General features: G+C 41.6%; 1 protein-coding gene across 1 annotated transcript in view; it reads right to left on the bottom strand.

Moving 5' to 3' along the window:
* Window positions 1–25,077, bottom strand: part of Sgcd (sarcoglycan delta) — a 381,874-nt gene that overhangs the window by 101,634 nt on the left and 255,163 nt on the right. The window contains exon 6 of the mRNA XM_050138660.1: window positions 10,126–10,198. Coding sequence (XP_049994617.1) covers window positions 10,126–10,198 — 73 coding nt within the window. The remainder of the gene's footprint in view (window positions 1–10,125; window positions 10,199–25,077) is intronic.

Raw genomic sequence — 25,077 nt, 5'->3', positions numbered from 1 at the left:
AAGCCACTTGTCAGGGATGCTGGTGGTGATGCTGTCTCACTGTCCCTTTTATGTTGAGTTGGAAACAGGCCTACCGTGACAGCTAAAAGTGGCATTTTTCAAGCATGCCATCAATGGCTCTAGCTATCGCAGAAGCCTGAGGGATGTCTAGTAATGACTTTGAGAGAGGTTTGATAGATGCTTTTCTTGTCAAGGCATTCCTTCCTACATCTGGTTCAGTTTGAAAGATTAAAATACCCAAACCACTTAGGGGGAGAAGAGCATTATATTTAGACCCATCCCTTGCTAGTTTAAGATTTGTAAGGGGATGGATATTGCTTATGACAAGGGTTATAATGGTGGGTTCTGACAGATTTTTTTCCCCTTTGATTATTTCCATGGTTCCTACAAAATTCAGAAAGACAGATTCATAGCCATTATGTCTCGCCAACATCAGCTAAAAGACATTGGGATTTTCAAGCCATTCCCCATGGAAGACTGGTCAACTGACAAACCAATTCATTCGACAAAAGCAAATGGCGTTGCCTCACCGTTCTTGTCTGGTTAATTTTTGTCTCGGACTTTTATCCTTATGAATTTTTGGGGGAAAGTCAAATGGCATCTAGCCTGGTGACCCTTCTATGAGCACAAACAAAAAGCTTTTCCTCAAATAATCAGTTTTTCACATTTCCTTTCCCTCTTTGGAATATTAGAGACAGGAAATGATTTGTGGGGCTCCCTGGGAAGACAAACAGAGCGATTTCAGTTTCCAGGATGTGCAGTTGTTGTGAGAGTCAGGGAAGGGTTAGCAGTGCATGCTGAATTCTGTCGCTTATCTCCATACCAGACTGTCTAGTTGGTGCCCCAGTCTATACTGTGATTTAAGTATGAAGTGTCTGCCATTGCTTTGTGGATTCCAGACTTCGAAACCACTTGTTGGCCTCTTGGAAAGTACCTGAATCTAGAGAGTTCCGACCTAATCATTGGATTAATTCTTTGATCAAGTCACAGTATGATGATGTTATTGAGAGGGAGTGAAAAGTAGGAGATGTGGCCAAGATAGAGGAGGTGGATAACTGTAAGGTACATCTGTTGAACTAAAGGTTGCTCTGGTCAATTGCTGAATTTTTTCCTCTGTTTCCTTGCCATCATGACATTAACTGCTTCTCTCTACCATGCCCTCTCTGCCACAGTGGGTGGAAATGATGAGAAAATAAATATTCCTTCTTTTAGTTTCTAACAGGTAACATGCCATGGTGATTAGAAAGCTAACTAATCAGTCTCACTCCAAGGAATCTTCCCGGAAGCCTGCCCACTTCCAGTATCAGTTATTACCTGTGTTCCCAGACAGGACTCAGTTGGAATGCGACTCAATGGTAGAATATTGGCCTAGTGTACATGAGACTCTGGGTTGATCTGCAGTACCAAAAGAAAAAGTGGGGTGTTGGGAGGTTCATGTGGGTCCTTCTAAAACCATCTCCCTCTTCCAGAGAGATTCATAGCATTTCTTCCCTAGCCACATGACACACAGGGAGGCCTTTGCACTATGGCTTCCTCCCACAGTCCCAGAAAGGGCAATGGTGCTTTACAGTTAACTTTCCTTCTTTTCCAAGGCAGGATCTTGCAATGAATCCCTGGCTGGCCTATAACTTAATATTAGACGAGGCTGCCCCTGAACTCACAGAGATCAACCTGCCTCTGTTTCTCAAGTGCTGAAATTAAAGGTGTGTAGTACCAGGGTCCACTGACTTTTTTCAAAACCCATCCAACTAGCTATTTCCTCTGTCATTGAGAGCTGTTATTTTAATCCTAGCTTTTGTGGCATTTGTTATCTTCTTCCCACAACTGACAAGGTATAAGGAGAGACAGGCTTTCAATTCCTTTCCAAGTGAGACCTTCCTTATGCTATGGCCTCATAACATATGGAACAAACCCCTTGGCATCCTCTATGATATAATTTCAGAGACAGGGTCTCCTATGTAGACCTGGCTAGCATAACACACTAAATAGACCTGATTGTCCTCAAAATTGCTGTGAACTTCCTGCCTCTGCCTCTCAAGTGCTGTGATGATGGACACATGTCCAGTCTGAGCTGTCAGCCCTGGTTGTACAGAACTCTCTCTCCCCCGTCTCCAAAGCCAACAGTTTCTTGGCTTGTATTTCCTGAGTTTTTCTGCATTCTAGCTACCTAAGCTTGAGAGCTTAAGAGCTATGCCGGCATTCGTCATGTGCATGAACACGGGGGCCACATTCAAAACAACTTCAGGACACCCGGAAAGCCCGAGCTGTAGACCAGTGTTGATGTCATGAATGTACCATTCTGACTCTGCAGTCTGCGTCTTTACTACGTGACTCCTTGGTAAGTAGCTAAACAATACTTTGTAATGGTCTCTGATCCTTCCAGACATCTACTTGATATTTTTTAAATTTCTCATTTAAATCATATTATACAGCCAAATGGTTCTGAATATCATGTATGCAAAACCAAAGGACCTCAGGCTAAGTTTGTGGGATGCTGGGGATGCAGGAAAAGAAAGGGAGGATGTGATTTGTGGAAGATGACTATAAAATATTAAAAAAAGAACTTAAGGGTTTTATACCTAATGGCATTCTGTGGTATTGTTCTATACACTAAACATCCTCGGGCAAGAGGCTCATTATCTGCCTCTCTCCTCTTCTCCCTCCTTTCCAGTTCTAAAAATCGTTATCAGATAGTTTTGTACTGTGACTTTAAGGAGGGTTAATACCCATCCTGTAGTTAATTGAGCCCTGAGGCTATGTCAAACTATCTTGGTACCTTAGGTTTATAAAGCACTGGAAGGCAATCTAAATTTAGTTAAGCACAGACAATAGAAAGTGAAATCATTTATTTTTGTCAACCTAAGTGAGCCTGGTTGAATTCTTGTTTCCCTATTACATACACATATTCTAAATCTTGCACATTCCCAAAGGAGTTTAGCTTTTTTATTTTACATTAAACAAGTGGACACATACACGCACCACACATACACACTCACACACACACATCATGCACACATACACACACACCATGCACACATACACACTCTCACATATACATCATACACACTCATATGCCACCTATCAACTGTTCCACGATATGCTGGGAATATGAGATGTATATAAGGTTTCTGTCCTATCCACAGAATGTTGTTAATATTTTAAAAAAAAACTCCCAAGACTAAAAGTAATATCATTTCTCAGTTGTTGTACAACATGTATGTGATTATTTTTTATCCCAAACCATGGGATGTCCTACTTTTAGCAACTTAATAAAGTCTTTCAAGTCTTTTGCAGTCATATTTGAAATCGCTTCCACAATTTATTAAACAAAATAACCACGAAAAGGAAAAATCACATTTGAATAAATGCTCTGAAATTTATTCACATTTATGAAGAGTCACAGAGATCGGTTGGGATATTTGTTTCTTAAAGTAAGTGACTAGAGATGTCAATTCCCTTTCCATCCTAAATCTGAGCCATTCATTCTTTTTTTTTTTTAAACATATCTCAACCAGAATCTCATTTGCTATGGGCAAAACTTCCCTAGTGTTCCTAGGTAGATGCTATCACTTTTTGTGTGTCTACCAGTTTGCTTTAGATTTCTGTCCTAGTAATTATAATGTTACACTTTATTTGGGTTATATTTCTGTTGCATTCCCCCCTTAACAGAAAACTTATTTTGATGGTCATTTTATCCACAGCTGCCTTCCAAATGCTTAGTAGATGACTCCTTAGTAACTAAGTATCCAAACATTACTTTGTAAATGGTCTCTGATCTTCAGGTTACCCTCCTTGTTCTGACCAGATTAGAAATAAGATGTGAAGTTTTTTATTTTAAGTTTATTTGGCTTTTTGGTTCTTAGGGAACTAGTTAAGGTTCTTTAAATATCACAGCACACACAGCGTTGTCTCCACCTTGCACTTTTTCATTCCGGGTCTCTCTGATTTCAGATTCTCATTCCCGATCCTCTAAGGATAGGAATCCTCTAAGTCACAGTGAGGACTCAGAGCAGTGAGCACTCAAAGGCGGCCTCTGTTCTCCGAGAAAATACATATGCAAAACTGAGGGGCCCTTTTCCTACTTCAGATCATGAGCAGCTTGAGATCAGAAGAACCCGAACAAGGGAACATTGAACATCTTCACACCCTGAGTTGTGAATTTATTAAAATCCAATTGCTATTCCAGGTGAGTCCCTCTTATTGCAAGGGGCAGGCTCAGCACTTAGAGTAGTTTTGAGGACAGTTTCTAATCTGGAAAACTATCACTGTTTCAGAATTACCCTGACAGGTGACATCAACACGCATGACCCTCCTTACCCAGACTGTGATCGTAGCCCTTATTGGTATAGTGAGAATCAGCCCTCTGTTGTGGATTTGAGCTCAACTCAGGGAATATAGACAAACATTTTCAGTGAAAACTGCAAAGCAGGGACCATAGTCAAGGAAGAGCAAAGCAATAAACCAAAACCCTGCAACGAGGAAGCTATTTCTCCTTTACTGGAAGGAGAAATGCCAGAAGTCTCAACACTGCTTTTTGTGAACAAGTAAGCAAGCAAACAAATAAGCCAAAGAAGTCAAACTCTGCTGGCAGCCAAGAGCGAGGACAGAGGAGCGATTCCAGGGGGAAAGCAAGCAGAGATGGATACAATTTCCTGATGTTTGAGCACCTGGGTGAAAGAGTGCTGGGGATATTTAAGTTGTTGATTTTAAAGAAAGCCCAGGTTCAAGTTTTCTGTCTTCATCTGACTCAATTTGCTTCCCGTTAATAACAATTACTGATATGCAAGATATTCATCAGTATGACTATAGGATAGGGTCATTTCAGGTTCTCTGACCTCAGCTGCCCCAGGAACTAACTGGGGACATCGCCCTGGGCACCTGGGAGCCCCTCTAGCACCAAATCTCTTGCCGACCCTACGATGGCTCCCTTAATTAAGATATGTGCTTCCCTGCTCCCCTATCCAACCTTCCTTTATCCCAAACATCCCGTTTCCCAAGTTCCCCCCAACCTCCCCTTCTCACTTTTCTCTCCCCATCTCCCCTTACCCCTTCCCACCCCACCCCCAAGATCCCATTTTTTGCCCAGCAATCTTATCTACTTCCCATAATCAGGAGGATAGCTATATGTTTTTCTTTGGGATCATCTTCTTATTTAGCTTCTTTAGGAGATCAAATGACTCACTGACCTTTATTTATCTCTAGAAACCAATTATGAGTGAGTACATCCCATGTTCATCACCATAGAACCTTCATCTGGAGATGGATGGAGATAGAGACAGAGACCCACACTGGAGCACTGGACTGAGCTCCCAATGTCCCAAGGAGGAGCAGAAGGAGGGAAAATATGAGCTAAGAAGTCAGGACCACGAGGGGTGCACCCACCCACGGAGACAGTGGGGCTGATCTATTGTGAGCTCACCAAGGCCAGCTGGACTGCGACTGAAAAAGCATGGGATAAAACCGGACTCTCTGAATATGGCGGACAATGAGGGCTGCTGAGAAGCCAAGGACAATGCCACTGGGTTTTGATCCTACTTCATGTTCTGGCTTTTGGGGGCCTAGCCAGTTTGGATGTTCACCTTCCTAGACCAGGATGGAGCGGGGAGGACTTTGGACTTTCCACAGGGCAGGGAACCCTGACTGCCCTTCAGACTGGAGAGGGAGGGGGAGAAGAGTGGGGGGAGGGGGAGAGGAGAGGGAGGAGGAGGGGTAAAGGGAGACGGGGAGGGAAATGGGAGGCGGGGAGGAGGCGGAATTTTTTTTCAATAAAAAATTATATTTAAAAAAATAACAATTACTGAGAAAATCTGTATATTATGTTAAAAGAATGTCCACCTGAAAACAGTCCAGTTTAGCTGCACAGAGAACTTTAAAGATCTATTTACTTCCTTCTCAATCAGCTCCTGTCTACAGAAGTCTTTTAATAACATTCTTGATCAATGAGATAGATGATTGCATCTCCTGTAGCAAATCTCAATAGAGAACATGATACATAGGACTGTAAGATGTTGACACTCGAGAACAGCAAGCAGAGGGATCATCCATTCATACTTTATAACTCCTGCTTAAATTTAAAAGTATTTTAAAACAAGAAGTTAGAATAATGGAAAAGAAATAGATATCTAAACCAAAAGAGAGTTGGATGTCTGTAGATGGCAGGGCTCCATGTTTGCCTCAAGGCCATGGAATGAGGTTAGCGGGTTCCTGACCCGTGGTACTTAGACATTTTCATCCTGTTGCATTAGCACCATAATAGTTTGTGGCCCTCTATTTGCTGACACAAGTCCAGAACTCTCATTTAAAGTACTCGCTTCCTTGAGTCCAAAGATACAGTGGCAGAAGGTGGCAGAAGCCAGAGGACATGGGTTTCAAGTTCCTTATCCTTTGGCTCCACAGGCAAAGTCGGCATTAATTAGCAGCAAAGAGTAAAGTGTGCTGCTATTCAACAAATGGAAGATGCAAAACATACAGACCCTCTAATCCAAGTTAGTCTGTGAACCACAATTGGCTATCTTTTTAATTTCTCTAACAGGCATATCCATCCTGTTTAGCTCACAACTAAAGATAGCCAGGCATGGGGCTTAGTCACAAACCTAAACTATCCTAAGATTTTAATATATATATATATTAACATATATATGTTAATATGTGTGTATTTATACACAAGCAGACACATATATTGTAATCTGACTGCTTTGTTATAATGTGTAAACTTCGTAGATAAAAGGTTATGTTTTGGTGCCAACAGGCTGGTCATGCTACAAGATGCCTATACTGGCTGGTTTTGTGTTTCAACTTGACACAAGCTAGAGTCATCAGAAAGAAGGGAGCCTCAGTTGAGGAAATGCCTCCATGAGATTCATCTGTGGAGCATTTTCTCAGTTAGTGATCAATGGGGGAGGGACTGATGGGAAGTACCATTCCTGGGCTGGTAGTCCTGGGTTCTATAAGAAAGCAGGCTGAGCAAGTCAGGAGCAGCACCCTTCTATAGCTTCTGCATAAGTTCCTGCCTCTAGAACCCTGCCCTGTTTATGTTCTTGACTTGACTTCCTTCCATAATGATCAACATGGCAGAAATGTAAGACAAATAAAACATTTCCTCCACAACTTAATTTTTGGTCACGGTGTTTCATTGCAATAATAGGAGCCCTAAAACAATGCCATTGAGAAAAGAATTCTAAAAAGAAGAAAAGGCTAAAGTATGATATTTTTTTTACTTCAACTGAACTCAGGCTACCATGATTTGGACAAAAAAAACAAACAAACAAACAAAAAAAACCCAAAAGAATAGTGTCAGAAAAACATACGGAAATATTTTTATGATGCCTGTCCTAGTCAGGCTTAAGTGTCAACTTGACACAGCCTAGAGTAATCTGAGAGGAGACACCTCAGTTAAGATACTATCTAAATCAGGCTGCTCTGCGGACATGCCTGTGAGGGACTGTTTTGATTATTAATTGTTGTAGGAGGGTCTTGCCCACTATGGGTGGCGCCATTCCCCATGCATTTAGTCCTGGGCTATATACAAAAGCTAGCTAAGCATAAGTGAGCTAGAGGCCAAACAAGTAAGAAGCATGCTTCTGTGCATTCTGAAATGATTCCTTGTTCAGTTTCCTACCCTGACGTCTTCAGTGATAGACTGTGCCTTCAAAGTGTAAGCCAAAATTGCCTTTGGTAGGAATATATTTTAATCAACAAAATGAAATGAGGGTAATTCCTATCAGAAGACATTACTTTGATCATCTGTGGATGCTGCCAATAATCTTATATGACAACCCTACACTCTCATTTCCTCAGGAACTTTAGAGAGTCCATATTCTATACAAGTTCCGGGGCTTCTCTTTGGTTTTGAGTAGACACTGAAGCTTATCCTCAGCAAAATATGAGCAAAAATTGTCCTCTGTTTTTCACGAACTAGCTCTCCAGCATGGACTGATGTACTGAGAAATACCCTTTTGCTATGGTTTTGTTTTAATTATGTGTTTAGGAGGAGCAAGATGCTATTTTGATACGATATAATAATGATTAAATGAATGTAATTAGCCTTTGTTGTCTCCTTGAAGTGGTCACTCTTTGTGTTGTTAATCTTTGAACTCATTTTTTTCCGGTTCTTCACAGATATTTGATGGGCTATGCGTTCCAGTACCAGACTGCACGGTATAACATTAGAACAGATTTCAGTGTAACATGCATACTGTAGATTTGGTACTCAGTATCTAAGGTTTTCCAATCTCCAGTGCTCATCTTCTTATAATGACCATCATCTAACTCTAAACCATACAATCTCCTTATTTTGGGTTTAACATATGAATGAGACCACACACTATTGTCTCTATGTGCCTGGCTTATGTCATTCAGTGTAACGTCTTTGAGTTCATCCGTGCTGACACATGTGGCCATCATCCTGCTTACAGCTTTTGTGTTGAGAAAAATAATAATAATTACAAAAGCAATTTTGACAGGACGTTACAAAATGGAGTCAGGGAGCCGTTAGGACTCAGGGTCAGGCATGAATCTCTCAACTGCTTCCTGAAATATGAACCTTTCACATGATGCATCCGCAACACAGGAACCACAAGGCATATTGCCTTTGTACTGTAAGCCTCAGGATGTCCATCACTCGGCAGCTGGACTCTAACTTTATGGGCTTTGCAGCTCTGTTTACACATTCGTTCCTTACCTTCTCTACAGTCACTGGCACAGCTAATCTCAGACTTGCCATGCCTTTCTCAGGACCCTGATTCAGGCTATCTAAACCAGGAGTCCTGAATTGTTCTCCCAACAACTCCAGAGATAGCTTTTCTCCCTGATGCAGTTTCTGAGTCAAAATTCAGAGACATTACACATCTGCCACATTGTCTTTATCCATTCATCCATCAAGACACAAGTGAGTTGATTCTCTGTCTTGGCTCTTGTGAGACTTGCTGCGCCAACTGTGGGAGGGCAGATTCTGGTGTATGTACTGACTTCATCACACATGTATAAACATGCATACACATACATGTATGCAGGCAGGACAGCTTGCTTTTAAACTGCAGCTCTACCTATTTGGTATTCTTTGTGGTGGTGGTGGTGGGGAGTTCTAATTCCCTAAAATTTTTCTCTTTTCTCTCAATCTATTTCCCTTTATCCTTAGAGAGTATACATTTTGAAGACATGCCAGGGTTTTGGGCACGAAGTGCTATATTTGTCACAGCTGAGAATGTGTTTCTGTTAAGGGAATACAGGCTCCCCTGTGGCTGTGGCCATTTCAGCAAAGCGTGGCATGGATCTAGAGTCTGCATTCTGAAAGAGTAGATACAGCCTGTGCTATGCAGATGCGTCTGATTATAGTTGATGTCTATTATGAAGTAGCTAGCCTTGTCTGTCTTCTTGTGATTTACCACTGGTGTCAGGTCAAAGAATTGTCAAACACGAAGCAAGCCAGCATTCTCCCGGCTTCTGGGTGATTATAATCCAACCTTGGAAACTAGAGTTGTATTTACATCGACATAGCACTTTGAATGTGTTTATCTTGTGGGATTGTCAGGACCTAGGATGGTTTTTAGGACATATCTCTATGTCCATTTGTGTGTGTGTGTGTGTGTGTGTGTGTGTGTGGCATCTCAGGTGCCTCCCCTGCTAAGACCCACACTTATGGACAGTTGAAGAGCAACAGAGTGGCAAAGACTATCTATAGAACACAGTCCCAGCACTATCGGATGTCAAGTACTAGACATTCTGTTACATGGGAAACATTTGAATTGGGTTTAGAAGCCTACTCTTTTTAGTAAGACTTTTGGAACAGCTGATCAAACACCAGCTGTGATTCACTTTCTAACTCTATCCCTTTGTAGCAACCTAGAAATAAGCAATAAACAGACAATGCCAACCCAGAAATCTAATCACCAATCACCGTTACAGAGCTGAAAGTTCTCACCACAGACCTGCAATTCCTTAAGCACTAACAACAACAACAACAACAAGATAAAAAAAATCACTGTCTTCAGTAATTCTCCAATCTCTCACCATTAACATGTTTCATACAAATTAAATACCAGCATTATTCAAGATGAGTCCTTGGCCAGCCACAGACAGGAAACAGCCACTGATCAATGCAAATCGAAATCGAAACCAGAAGCTTACCTTAGTTCCTTGAAGGGGTCCGCTCTGACGTTAGGTGTTTCTATGGATTTGGGAAAGACTGTGCCTTCAGCTCCTACAGAGAAAAGACAAAATAGACATTGTGCATGTGGGGTGACCCAGGGCATTCGTGGCATGCGGATTAGAGCTGAGAGCGTGTATATCGATACCAGCTTCAGGGCTTCTGACAGGACAGTGTAGAATCAGATCCTGCAAGCAACCCTTGTGAAAACTACGGGCAGCTCCTGTTGTTACATCAGAGTGAGGCTAGGAAGCAACTTGGCCCCCCCTTGGTCTCCAAAAAGAAAACAAATAGAAACATTTTAATTAAAACACAATTACATTCTATTCCTTTTCCTTTTCCCTCCTCTAGCCCCTCCAGTATTTCTCCTCCTCGCTCTCAAATTAATAGCTTCTTTCTCAAATAGGAAAACATCTTTAGAGAAGATGCCTTGAAATGGGAAAGGTTAATTCTTGTCTCTTATAAATTATTAATGGTAACCTGACTGGAGGTTTTGGATGCAGTCTCCAAGGCCCTCTCCCTGCGATGCAGTACAAAGTGTGTCAGGTGGGATTAGACAGCAGTGTTTGCCTGGGCCAGGCTAAAGCTTTTTCCGTAAATTAAGTGGTGCATCATGATCTTGAAAAGATATGCAAATGGACCGTTATGGGAGATGACTTGAAGTACACATTTCTATGCTATTAACGTTGATCTCCAGCCCGATTGAGGCATTCAGCTCCTGCGTGAGTCTCAGCCTCTGACTAATCCACTCGTCAACATCAGCTGTACCTTTCAAGCTATAAAAAGTCATGATCATCTATCTGATTTTTATGCTCCCTAAGTGACTTCAAATCATTTAACCAACAGTGTATTAGGAACAATTCCCTGGATATTAGCTTTTCAATTAAACATGGCTGGGGTGGTATCCTGTACTTTGAAGAAGTTAAGCTCTTCATATTTGATGTATTTCTTTGATGCTGTTAAGAAAAAGTGGAGTATTTTGCACTTATGTGCAACTTTCTAGAACCCTCTTGCATGCTTATGCTGCCTAGATTCTCTAACGTTTGCGAGTATTACCTCATTTTAGATGCATCCTGGGATAATGATGTGTCCATAAAAATGAATTTGTCTATTTACTTTTGCAGCAACTGCGAAAATATTCAATCTAATGATAGCAACAACAGACTGTTGCAAGCACAGTCAGAAAATAGGGCCTTCACCTCGCATTACAGGTAGCCAGTGAAGGAATAGCGTGATGATGAGCAGACACTTTGAAGTTATTGATTCTGAGTGAATCCTATTGATTCCATCATGTGTACTTGCTCATGTTTCCTACAGCAACTCATTGATTTGACATATTCAGTGCTAGGAACGTAAGTGTGGGCCATTTCAAACCTTTCTCACTCTAAAGATACTCTTGTGTGTTTGTGTGTGTACATGTGTGCACAGGTGTGCTCACACATGCACACTCATGTAGAAACTAGAGTTGACATTGGCTTCTTCAATGACTTCCCACCTTATTTTTGGAGACAGGTTCTCTCACGGAACTTGAAGAGTGGTGTTGTGGCCAGTCTGGTTATCTAGCAAGGCCTTGGGAGCCATCTGCCTCTCCCTCCCAAGACTGAAGTTACAGATGTTTGCCACCAAGTTTGGCTTGTACATAGGTACTGGAGGTCCAAACTCAGGTCCCTCATGTTTGCCTAACAAACATTTTACGCACTGAGTATCTCTGCAGTACTGACATTATTCTTGCCTTTTAAGATTTCATATAATTTCAAACACACTGAAGCATGCATATAATGAAATCTGTACAGTGTTATGCAAATTACATAAGAATATTCAAAGTTTTGTTATGCATAAATTATTAATTTTGCCCCAGAGATTTCCACGTTGTATTTTTTTATAAGTGTAGAACGAACTGGATTTTAGACTATCGTGTAGCTTTTGTTAAATATGTACAAAATTTGTCTTTGAAGAATGTATTCATTCTCTCTTTGCTATGACCAAAGGTTTGCCTCACAGGGCTATTCAACATTCTGACGCTGTGGCAGGATGTCACCACACACAATGTAGTCTACATGTGTTTGGCCACATTCATAGGTGCACATGTGGCTTATGGGCCACAGACTGTATGTGCTTGGCTCATGGTTTGAGGGTATGGTTCCTTACAGTGGAGAAGGCATGATGGTAGGAGCTTGCTTATATCTGCCAGTTCAGGAGGCAGAGACAAGGGGGATGCCAACATTCAGGTGGCCTTTTCCTTTTCCCTTTTTTATCTAGTTTGAGGCCCCAGCCCCCAGGATGGTGTGGCTCATATTTTTCCCACAAGTTAATCCTTTCTGGAAAGTCCTTATAGGTAAATCCCAGTGTGTCTATCTAACACTCTTGAATCTTCTTTAAGCAATCAAATTGACAAAAGAAATTAGTCATCACAATGTGTATATATTTGGGATCTCCAATTGCTGGGATACTTGAAGAAGCATGTGGGACTTGGAAACTTTGGAACTACCAAGGACTCCACAACACTACAGAAGTCACATGGTGATGTTTCTCAAGCCATGTGAGGCCCTGGGCACACCCTTCTTCATCTCCTGTTCTGAAGAAACTGAATCACTGCGCAGAGATTTCCCTTACTGAGATATAGCAATGTTCCTTCTACCTGTAATTTTGCTATATCTCAGGAAGGGAAGGAGTTAGTTTGGCTGCAGTGTTGGGCTATTTAAACTCCAGTTGAATCTCTTTTTGCTCTACCTGGAATTTTGCAAAAGCAAAAGGAGTACTGCATTCTTTTTTAATTCACCCTTACTTGTCTAGCTTATATGTATGGCAACTGTTTCTATCCATGGACAGCCTTCACAGCAGCTGTGACACTTGTTCTTTTGCCTGCCTTTATGCACACCTGCACCTTCATTCCATACGCGATCTGGAGTCTGCAATATGGATACACAGTAGAACAGAGGCTACATTACATCTCACTAAGCACTCTAACTTGAAGAGTGGTATTTTCCTTTTACAATGACTTTCAAACACCTGACCAGTTTCTTTGTCCCAGTCAAGCTCTGGCAGGGTCTGCTTCTTCATTAGCCAAGAACGACAATCAAAACTCACTACTTTAGTTTTACACCTGACTTTACTAAGTTCAAGGAGGAGCTACTTATCTGAAGCTCACTGCTTTTGTCTCTGTCATTCCTCTGAGCCAGTCCAAGGGGGAAATAAGTGACCATGATGCTGTGTCTCAATACTTTGCACAGTAATGGTGTGTGAAAAAGACAGTATACTCTGACCCACAGAGTTCAGGGCCAGTGTTCTCTGATCCAAAAATACCTTTGCTGTTCCATGACTAGGAGAATATCTTTCTCTCTGCCATATCCCCATTGCCCAACACAACCAAAGGCAAACAGCAGGCACTCAACACATATTTATAAAATGACTACAACATTTATTGGCACCCAGGATTTTTATGTATCTTGCAGACCTTATCCTATCTCTTCAGCTTGTCATAGGATCTGTGTAAGTAGGTGCAGCTTCCTTGGGCTGCTGCCGGGCTGGTTTCTGATTGATGGTACAATTCCTCTGAGAAAACTCAGTTCCTGTCATAAGATTCCTTACATGATACTATATATTTTAAGAGAGTGTCCCAAATTACAATTCAAAATATTATTTTAACTCTACCTATAAAATAAAAAACACTGTACTAAAGGAATATGATAAAGGCTACATAAACCACTTCTTTTAAAGTCAAAGGTATTCAGGGACTGTAATCCCTCCCAACACCAAAAAAAAAAAAAACCACATATCTAAAGGCTGCAGCTAAAATTCACTTGGGTCTCATAAGCACATCTGTAGTCACACCTGCAGAGTTTCCCATGCACATGTGATTATCAACCCACCTTTAGCTCCAGGGCCCTATCACCTTGCTTTGTCCATGCTAGGCTATTCTTGTTTGAATATTAAGTTTCTTTCCCAGGCTTTTGTGTTGAATGGTTTGTTCCTAGCTGTTGGTATTTTGGGAAGTGTTAGGAGGTTCAGGAAGGGCTCCCAGCTGAAGAAAGTGGAAGTGGGGACATGCTATTGGAGGCTATGCCTTGTCTAAACTGGGTTTGGGGGCTTTGTTTCCTTCAGCTTGCTGCCTGCCATGTAGTGTACATCTTCTGCTCCCATCCCTGACTGCCATGCTCTGCCTCACACATTCCCAGAAACACAGAGCTGAATGACCACACTCTGAACTTTCTGATGCAGGCCCTCTCTCTTTCAACTTGCTTTGATTAGGGATGCACAGCTAACTAGTTAACCCAGGTGAATGTACAGCTAACTAGTTAACCCAGGTGAATGGAGCACCTACTGAAAGGCAACCAACACCAGAGGGGTGTCTCTGGGTGGGAGAGGGGACGCCCTGTGGGGAGGGAGGAAAAGGCAAGACTTCCTTCCCACACTTTTTCACCTCTCATCATCCAATCTAATAACTTCTGAGTTGTTCTGTGCTGGGATTTTGCCAATGGAATCCTCATGTCCTGCACACCAAAGGCCATGCCTTTAGACTCAAATTTCTAGAGGAAGATATAAGTTTGCTGAGGGACCTTGAACATGACATATAACTCCCATAATGTCCAGTTTTCTTCTTGGAAAAAAGAGAGAACATAGGCTGGCAAAATAACCCAGTGGGTAAGTCACGTGTCATGTGAGGCTGAGCACCTGAGTTCATCTTGGCAGTCATGTTAGAGAGGGAGACCCTACTCATGGACTAGTCTTCAGACATCACTACTACACTTGGTGTGGTCTATGCATACCTCATGGTGAGGAGACTGAACATCTTAGGGATGTGTAATCTGTGCCTTGGGGACATGGAAGCTGTTCTGTAGTCACAGCACTCAGGAGCTTGGGGTTGGTAACTTGAGTTCAGTCTTGGTTCCAGACCCAATGCTCTTATCGACGGCCCTGGATGATCTTTCAGCAGTCCCGTCTGCCCTGTGCTTAGCCCTTTTTCCCTGAGTCTGAACAAATATCGAGGATCATATCCTCAGGTGGTGCTTGCCTTACAGTCCAGTTATCTGTCTTCCCATACCAACTCATATTTGCAACGAGATGAGATAGTAACAACTTTTAAAAAATCCTATTTTTAAATCCTACCAGGTTTCTGATTTCACAGTTCTTATTTTTCTTGATAGTCATCATTGATACAAATCCCCAAACCTGTCTTCTACCCATCCTTGGATAATATATTATTTGTGGTTTTATTATTTCAAAAAGGCTCCTATTAAAATGATACCTGCTGATTCTTTCTTTTGACACAATATAATTTACAGGCAATAAATGTTCATAAACAGTTTGACTGAAAAATCCATAAAACCATTTCAGCTTTATTTTAAGTTCCATTTAATGTCCCTCAAAAATGATTTTATCGATGTGTTTCCATTAGTTGGTTCTCTGCCCAATAACTTAATTCCATGCAATCAATCAGGAACTTATAAAGCATGTGACAGGATCTATCTAAAGTGTCTCGAAGCACCATAAAGATCAGCACAATGACTCTTTTCCCTACTAGCTCAAGTAGGGGGTACACTTGTAAAAAAAAATCTTGAATGTACTATTTTATTACCATAGCAACAGAAATATAACTTCTCTAGAAAGGACATTCAAGTTCAGGGCTCAGGGTTACCACAACAGCTTTCCCTTGAGAAGTCCTACATATCAGGAGACCTGAGATCTAGTCTTCCCTCTGTGAAGTGTTAGGTGGAAGATACAACATACTGCCTCTCTAGGGTGCTGATTTCCTCAACCGTAAAATGAGATGAGTTAAGTATTAGAGCTGAGCAGTACCTTCTGAATCTAAAATTCTGTGAGGTCACCATCTGATATAAGCAGACTTTTATCCTTGCCTACCTCCTTTTCCTCCCCGAGAAACAAAGAACTCTAGAATATATACATAAAGAACTTTTGCAGTGTTGTAGATTTGTGGTGCCAGGGTTTGGATCTAGGTTTCTGCGTATGCTAACTGACTGCTACACTAGCCCTAAACTGCATTTACTTGGCAGAATAAAACCACCAGGAAATAAATCCTATAAGAGATGAACTAGCAGAAAGCAACATTTATTATAGAGGGAAATAATGAAACAATAAACATTATATCTAACTTCTTAAAATCCCCAAATGGTATGGGATAATGGTCTGTATTCTGTCAATTATATTTTAAATAAACGCTAATTGGCCAGTACCTAGGCAGGAAGTATAGGCGGGACAACCAGACAGGAAGTGGAGGCGGGTCAAGGAGAACAGGAGAATTCCGGAAAGAAGGAAGCCCATCCCTCTGTAGTCCTGACTCAGCCACAGAAGAAGCAAGATGTGACTGCATTGCTGAATAAGATACCAATCCACATGGCTAGCATAGACAAGAATAATGGGCTAATATAAATTATAAGAGTTAATAAGAAGCCTAAGCTAATGGGCCAATCAGTTTATAGTTAATGTAGACCTCTGTGTGATTTCTGTTGGGCTTAACGATTGCGGGAACTGGACAGAACAGAAACCTCAACAACACCCAAAAGTAACTTGGAGAAATCCAGAGCTATACATTAGGACTCTATTTCCCAGTCCTGATTTGCCAGGAAACAACATCAACCTTTTGGCCATGCTACCCATCACTGTTTTTCAGCTTGGCTTCCTTATCCATTTTATAATCCAATATTGGTATAAAAATATATTCTTATTATACCTAGGTTAATATGGTTGTTTTGAAGTTGTATAAAGTGGGAATGGGTGGATTCCATGCTTTGCAAGGTCACTTCCAGTTCTGTTCTTTCATAATAGTTTAGGTAACTGTCTAGATGACACACCCCCATGAGCCAGCAGAAGATTATGCTATGCAGCTAAACCCAAAGTTCAGCTCATTCAGCATGTATGTGTTGAGGAGGCAGCTGTAAGTCATAGAAGTAGGGACACATGGTCTCAGAGTGGTAGAGCAGAACAACCTCCACTATCATATTCTGACTAGTAGATATCATTGGAAATCAAATGAGCTCACAAATAAAAGCTGTAGATTGATAAAGAGGCTAGGAGGAGTTACATCATCATGGGGACATGGCCATTTTGCCAGCCCACGTTCTCTCTTTTCCAAGAAGAAAACCGATTATCACGGGAGTTTTATTGGTGTGGGAGGTCCTTCTGTTTATGTGTTGCTTTTATTGGTTAATGAATAAAGAACTGCTTTGAGCCTTTGGCAGGGAAGAAGATAACTAGGGGGGAGAGATAGGCAATATTCTGGGAGAAAGAAGGGTGGACTCAGAGAGAAGCCATGGAGCTGCCAAAGACAGATGCTGGGAACTTTACTGTATATAGCCACGTGGCGATATACAGATGAATAGAAATGGGTTAAATTAATATAAGAGTTAGCCAATAAGAAGCTAGCACTAATGAACCACACAGTGATTTAATTAATACAGTTTTCTGTGTGATTATTTTGGGTCTATGCTAGCCGGGTGGCCGGGAACAACAAGTAATCCTCCTCCATTTTATGTCATGTTCAAGGTCCCTCAACAAATCTTAGAATTTTTTCTAAAAATCACGCATAGCACTCAAGTTTTCAGAGAACTAAAGTTTTGCTGCTATCTGAATAGTCATTAGGAAGGAACATGCCAGGAGAGGGATGTCGTAAAACAAAAGAATACACCAAGGCCAGAGAGTTCAGAAACACAACTAATAAAGAAGATAGTGGGGTTTGATCATATTTAGCAAGAGGCAGCGTGATGAGTATTAGAGTAAAGGTAAGGTCCCAAGGAGTGCAGTGTTCTACACTTAATTTAATCAAGAGATATGATTTGATCAGATTCAGATTTTGGTAAGATTGTGTAGCTGCATGTTATGGACTGAGTGTCTATATTAACCAAATATTAATATGTTGAAGTCTTAATGTCATTGGGATAGCAGCACAAGATGGGGCATTGGGAAGTATGCTGGTAATTCTTTTGTGTGTCAATTTGACACATTATTTTGGAAGAGGGAACCTCAATTGAGAAAATGTTCCAACTACATTGGTCTGTGGGCAAGCCCACAGTTGGTTTTCTTAATAGATAGCTGTTAGGGGAGGGCCCAGCTCACTGTGCATAGTGCCAGCTTTGGGTTGGTGGCCCTGGGTTCTATAAGAAAGCAGACGGAGCAAGCCATAAAGAGCAAGTACTTCTTCATGGCCTCTGTGTCAGTCTCTGCCGTGCTTGAGTTCCTGCTCTGACTTCCCTCAGGGATGGTGTCACTTACCTAAGTATATAAGACAAAACGAACCCTTTCCTGCCAAAACTGCATGTTTATTGTTTTTTATCAAAGCAATAGAAACCATAACTAGAGCATGGATATAACTAGATTTTAAAGGATTCATGAGGTTGGAACCCTGATGATGGGATTGGTGTTTATATAAGAAGAAATACCAGATACGTCCTTTTTCTGTTATGTGAAGTCACCTGTCTACTGTTCTAGGATGAGAGTCACAAGACAAGAGAGAATAGTACTCATCCCCCTCTCTAATGTGAGGAGAGCCAGAAGCTGACCATCTTCAAGTCAGGGAGAGGAGTCTGGCCATTCTGACACCAGAATTTAGGCTTTCCCACTGCCAAAATTGCAAGAAATCCATGTCCTCTGTAGAGCCGTGCAGTCCATGCTGATAGTGACATTCAGATGCCATGCTGCAGCATGGAGAAGACAACCACAGATGCAAAGAAAGATGTGAAGAGCAGGGAGGGATAACAGAGGGGCTAGAGACCTCAGAGAGAGGAAGGGAGGCGGGGCTACAGACCTCAGAGAGAGGAAGGGAGGCGGGGCTACAGACCTCAGAGAGAGGAAGAGAGGCGGGGCTAGAGACCTCAGAGAGAGAAAGAGAGGCGGGGCTAGAAAACTAACTCAGAGAGGAAGGAGAGTGGATAGGCTGAGGAGATACCTAGGAGGAAAACACCAGGATTTAAGGTTGCACTAGACAAGAGGAAGTGGAAAGCTGATCACAGAGCTCTAGAAAGACCCAAGATGGGTGCTCATGCCATGTTAACAAGTGTTTAAGGCCAGCTATGGTCACTGAAACCATAAACCCCTAAAGCCATATCCACCCATCTGAGTATTTGATATTTTATTTATAAACTCCACTTTAGTTTTCTTATAACCAAGAAACATAAGAAATTTTATAACCTCCTGCTGTATTTAGAAGTTTAGCAATTATAGAAAAATCAGAAATAATTAATTGAAAATGAACACACTCTGTGAAAAGTTACTTTTCTGGTTAAAGTATTAGATAAGATGGTTTTCAAGTAACTATTGTTGTTAGAATTCTTTCTAGAACATGTGAGATAGTTTTTGCCTGATTCCAGAATATTGAACTTGGATATAGCTTAATACTCCAATATAGTGTACCTGAGACTGGGGATCCATTTTCACATAAACTGGTACCCTTTGCAGCGCAGGAGTCATGGTGGGAGGAGAGTAACTTGCCAGACAATGATTCCTGGAAATCCTCAGAAGCAACTCTTTCAGTATTAATTTTTTTTTGCTCTCTCTGTCTCTCTCTCTCTCTCTCTCTCTCTGTCTGTCTGTCTGTCTGTCTGTCTGTCTCTCTCTCTCTCTCTCTCTCTCTGTGTGTGTGTGTGTGTGTAAGTGTAAGTGTAAATTTGTATGAGTGCACATGTTTCTCCACACGTAGAGGCCAGAGGTCAACTTCTGCTGTTGTTCAGAGGCTACCCACTTCGTTTTTGCAGTCAGGGCTCTCACTGAGACCAAGGGCTTGGATGATTAGGCTGAGCGGGCTAGCAAATTTCAGAGATCTACCCATTTCTGCTTCCCTAGGAACTGGGGTTGTACGCTGGTACCACCACACTAGGTCTTTATAAGGGAGTGGGGATTTGACAACTCAGGTCCTTGCACTTACGTGGCAAGCACTTGGCTAACAGAGCCCTCTCCCCAGCCTCCACATCTAATTATCAGCTCGAACTCTCGGCTTTCTCCTGAGAGCAGCATGCCGTTCCATTTTTGCAGGGAAACGCTGGGTTTTATTTAGTCAGAGCTGTGAAGTGAGCCGAGAATTGGAGAGGACGCCGAGTTTCCTCAACTTCTGCGATTGCCGTGGTGAAAATGGAGGCCGCCGTCTCAAGGCCTCTGCAGACCCGAGGCCTAAGTAGATCCTAGACACCAACTTCTCATGGAGAAAGTCACTTGGGGCAGTTTAATCACAGCGTGTCTTCCCCAGTGGCATGTATGCTGCTAATGCAAAACATCTGTAGCTGTTGTGAGCAGTTTCTAGGATACACAGAAAATATTTTCTTTGGGGGGATTAGGTCGTATTCTCCTGCCCTAAAAAGAATAGGTAATTAATCTATTCTGTCAGCATTTGCAGAAGGTCTCCTCCATACATGTTTTATAGAGAAAATCGACTCAGATGTTCCTTTTTATGGAAGTGCAAGCTAATAAAGTTCAAAATGTTCATAAAATTTGGGCTGGCACATGGGTAAAGAACCTGCCACTAAGCCTGATGGTCCCTGAAACTCATGTAGGGAAAGGATACACTCCTGCAAGTTTGTCCTCTGACCTCCACACATGTGTTGTGGCACATGTATGCTCTCACACATGAATACATAAATTAGGAAAATTAAAATTTAAAATGTTAATAAAATTCATAGTTATCCTAAGTGTATCACTGTCATGCTGTGTACATGGTCCAGTGCAGGGCAGTCTTCAGAGAGAGAGTTTGATCTTTTCCACTTCCAGTGTCTTATTAGAGCTATTTGGTTAGTCATATAGTTAGATGAGAAAACATGAATTTCTTGAATGAAATGACTACAAATCAGGCACTTTTCAATGCAGATGGTGTTGGCTATGCATTGACAAGCGAACAAATACTGACTCTTTGAGGGTGCAATGGTTTCCATTTACTGGTGGCTTGAGAGGATGTAGAATCTTCCTGGGAACAAATCTCTAAGCATGTCTGTGACAGGGTGTTTCAGTTACGCTGATGGAGATAGGAAGACCCATGCTAAATGTGGGAGGCACCAGTTCATGGATGAGGATGCTGGGTTGCATAAATAGCAGAAAACAATCTATGCAGGAGAAACTGTAGCTCCCCCATTCTTGACTGCAGATGCAACATTCCCAGGTGGTCTCTTGCTCCTGCCAACATGCCTTCCCCATCATAAAGAATTACAACCTTTTAAACTATAAGCCAGAGAAAATCTTTCCTTGCTTACGTTGCTTTTAAGAAAGTAACAAATACAGAGCGCTAAATAAATCATTTATCAATAGGGGTGTGTGCATGTGTATTTATATGTGTGTATTGTATTGTTATATATATATATATATGACATGTTTGCATGTAGATATGCAATTGTATATCACATATAGTGAAGCGCATTACAACTCACTGATGCTTTGCAAAATGTAGCAAAATGCGGTCACATAAAATGTTCAAGAGATGATGGGTAGGTTTTATTTGTTGTATTAGAAGATAATGAGAACAAGAAGAGAAGGCCTGAGAGACAACAGGGCATCATTAACTGCTCTAAACATTATTCCTAGAGAATAATGCAATGAGATTTCTTTCAAGTGTTGTAGCAGCTTCACTGAGCCATTGATGTGCATGCACATTATGATCATTTGTGTAGAATGTGAACCTGTGAGCCAATTTAAGATTCACATATAGAAACATTCAAGGAAGGCATGGTTAGACACATGGTTTAACTAAACAAACTCTTCTGCAGAAACAGCCCCAAATTCATGTTTTCTGTATCATTGTGTTCAAACTGGATAAAAAGAAAGACAGAAAGGAATCATCCAAGCAATGTATGATTACAATTATGATGACATCATCTTTTATAGTAAATAAAACTATACAAATAAGTACTTCCAGCCCCTTTGTTATCTTTAACATGGGTGGAACATCTAGTGTCAAGTACCCTCTGAGTCAGTAGGGCATTTGCGTGGCAGAGCATTTGTAAGAAGGATGGGGGGGGGTATGTGACCTCTGTTGCAGAGAGCTGCGCTTAGGGGGCTCAAAGATGGAACACTGTGTGTTGCATGAACGTGACCTTGTATAAACACTGCCCTCCAGGCCTGTGTGGGACAGGTGGCCAGGACCAGGGGAAGTAGGGAGAAAGAGAGAGAAACCTTGCTGTGCTCTGCCCTTCCACCTGGCACTGAAGGGCAGGTGGACGGCTCGATGGAAATCTCCCCTCTCAAGTGTCTCTCACCATGAGAGCAATCAACACCAAGAGAGTCAATGGAGGTTGAGAGACCTGGGGACACAAAGCAGATACGGTTTCTAACCGTTTCTTTGCCGCTGAAAAAGAAGCAGAACGTATTGCTCCTGTAGTGGAGCAGGTGGGTGGCGACGCCTTCCTACAGAGAAGGAAATTGAAGTATTAATTGAGAACCACGGAGAAACACAGTCTAAAACGTAATTGGAGAAACTTAAGAAAATCACTTATTGGAAATAAGATGATAACTTGAAAAGGGGGAAAAATAGCAAATTGAAATCTTAATACAGGCAATGAAGCTTTCACAGCATTAAGGAAAAGCATTTGGAAGATTTCATTCTGGATACAGTTGTGATAGGCAAGGAAGCCTGAAGGTGGGCATACTTTGACGGTGCCTTAAAGGTGACTTTGATGTTGACTTTTTCTATTGACTTTCCTCCCAGGATGGCCAACATATTGCAACAGCAATTTTCCCCTTTTCCCTTTCAAAAACAATCACAGTGTGATTCATGAGATCAATAGGTCCAGCTAAATCACCACCTTCCCATATTCTCTTCAAATTGGGAGAGGCCATCTCTATCGCATAACTTTGCCTAATGAGAGGTAGGACACTCTTCTGGAGAGAGGCCCAGAGGAAGCTTTACTGCCCATAGACAGGACATAATGAAGGTGGCTGGTTCCACTCTTGGTCCTTATCTCTCTACATGCTGCATACATGGAGCTATTAGGGTCATCTTCCCAATATTGGAGGATTTCAGACACTAGTGGTTGATCTTGTCATCATGAGTCCACCAACAACTCTCTACTGTTGGACTTGTTCAGTTCCTAGGTCTGATTTCTTTCATATTAAGGGGATTTCATGACTTGCTGCTGTCTGAGATTCAACACTAGTACATACATTAGCAAGGGAGAGAAGTGACTGATTCTTTCAGTGGGTCATATCTTTAAAGCATTTTTTTCACAATAAGCAAAAAGATCTTTTAATGCAAATCATTCATCCTACACTTTTTTTTTACTAGAAACAATCTTGCATTAATTTCTGAGAGAGATTTGTCTTTTCCAATGATTTTTTTTAAAAATATTTATTTTTAAGGGTATGTGTATAGGTATGCACACACACACAAGCATATGCATGTAGGTGCCTGTGAAGACCAGAGGCATCTGTTTCTCCTGGAGTTGGAGTTGGGTTTGCAGACTGTCTGATATGGGCGATTGGGTTGGTGCAAGAAGAGTAAATCCTCTTCATGGTTGAACCATTACTCCATCCCTTGCTTTCCCCACAAATTTGCTCTTGCTTCGTGTTTTGAGCCAACAAGTACTTTTTTTCCTTTGTAGTAAGTCAAATTATGTAAGATCTACAAATAGTACCACCATAAAGGAGTATTCCATAGGCCTTCACCAGTTCTCACTACCTGCTGTTTCTGCACTTCCATGACCTTCATCTTTCACCTGTGCCCGAGAGGAACACTCAACTGCATTTTGCCTTGTGAGATTGGTCACTGACTGTGCTGGCCCTCCCTACAGTGGATGCTGCTTCAATCAAGGGCCATGTTGACAATTGTGTTCCCTTGCAGACACAGACTAGACACAGGTCTAGTCACTATAAATTCAGCTGAATGTAAGCAGGAATTGCTAAGGGTTAAAAACCTAGCTAGTGGGGAAGACATTGAACCAGTCAGCATCAGCTACTCCACTCTGATACCTCCCAGTTTACTCTCCAGGTGATGATTAAGACAGGGGAACATCCTCAACACATCATTTCCCCTTTTTCAGACTTCTGAGACCTTGTAAACTCATCAACTTGGTGCAGTCAAAACGAGTGCTCAAAAGCCCAACTGTAATGTGGCCATCAAACTATCTCTATGGTTGTTAGTTTTCAAATATTGGTTTATGTTTGTTGAACCTATATATTTCTTTATTTCTCCCCTTCATGTCAAGCAGGTACCATCCCCTTCCCAAATCCTTAAAAGAAGATGTGTTTCCCATGGTGTATGCATCTGCAGACCTGGAAAAATACCTAGGGTTCTATATGTACTGCCATATGTAGAGGACAGCAGGATTTTAATTCCGACCACAATTTATTCTTGCTCTTCCTTCTTTCATCCTGGAGCCGCTCAGGGATCCCACTGTTCCCTTATTGTTTTGGCTTTTCTGGAATGCTTTTTAAATGGAATGATATTGCAGCCTGACTTTTGTCCCCTCTCACTTAACAAAAGGCACTTGAGGTGAGTTTCACGACAGAAGTTTTCATTGGCTCCAAAGCAAATGTTGCTTTCCAGCATCAGGTTCTGCCATCTTTATGAACGTTTAACCTTGGAGAAGATGCGTTAGCTCTAGAGATAGGGGCAGGATGTGTCAGACTCCAAAGAGAGGACAGACAGAAAGATGGATTGAGCAGGAACTTCAGGCTGGAAGCTCTGTGTCATCGTTATGGGGGTGGCAGCCTCTCAGAGGGTACAGTTATGCTATGCCTCTAGGAGGAGGGGCCTGGGCCACAAGGACTCTGCACTCTCCGAGAAGGTCCTGAGTTCTTTTCTATGCCATGAGAATTGAGTATTGGCATGTTTAAAAATATGTCTGTTCTGCGAGGATGTCATATACATATATAACACATTTTCATTGTTATTTACCCCTTGACCCTCTGCTTACATCCCATTCCCAATTTCATATATGTTTTTATGTTGTATATAACCCACTGAGTGCAGCTAGAGTTGTGTATATATGCATGGGGGTTGGGCTATC

This window comes from Alexandromys fortis, unplaced genomic scaffold, assembly GCF_014885135.2.
Source record: "Alexandromys fortis isolate MF-2015 unplaced genomic scaffold, M_Fortis_MF-2015_v1.1 scaffold_11, whole genome shotgun sequence".
Taxonomy (NCBI): domain Eukaryota; kingdom Metazoa; phylum Chordata; class Mammalia; order Rodentia; family Cricetidae; genus Alexandromys; species Alexandromys fortis.
This window is presented reverse-complemented; position numbering and strand designations above follow the sequence as displayed.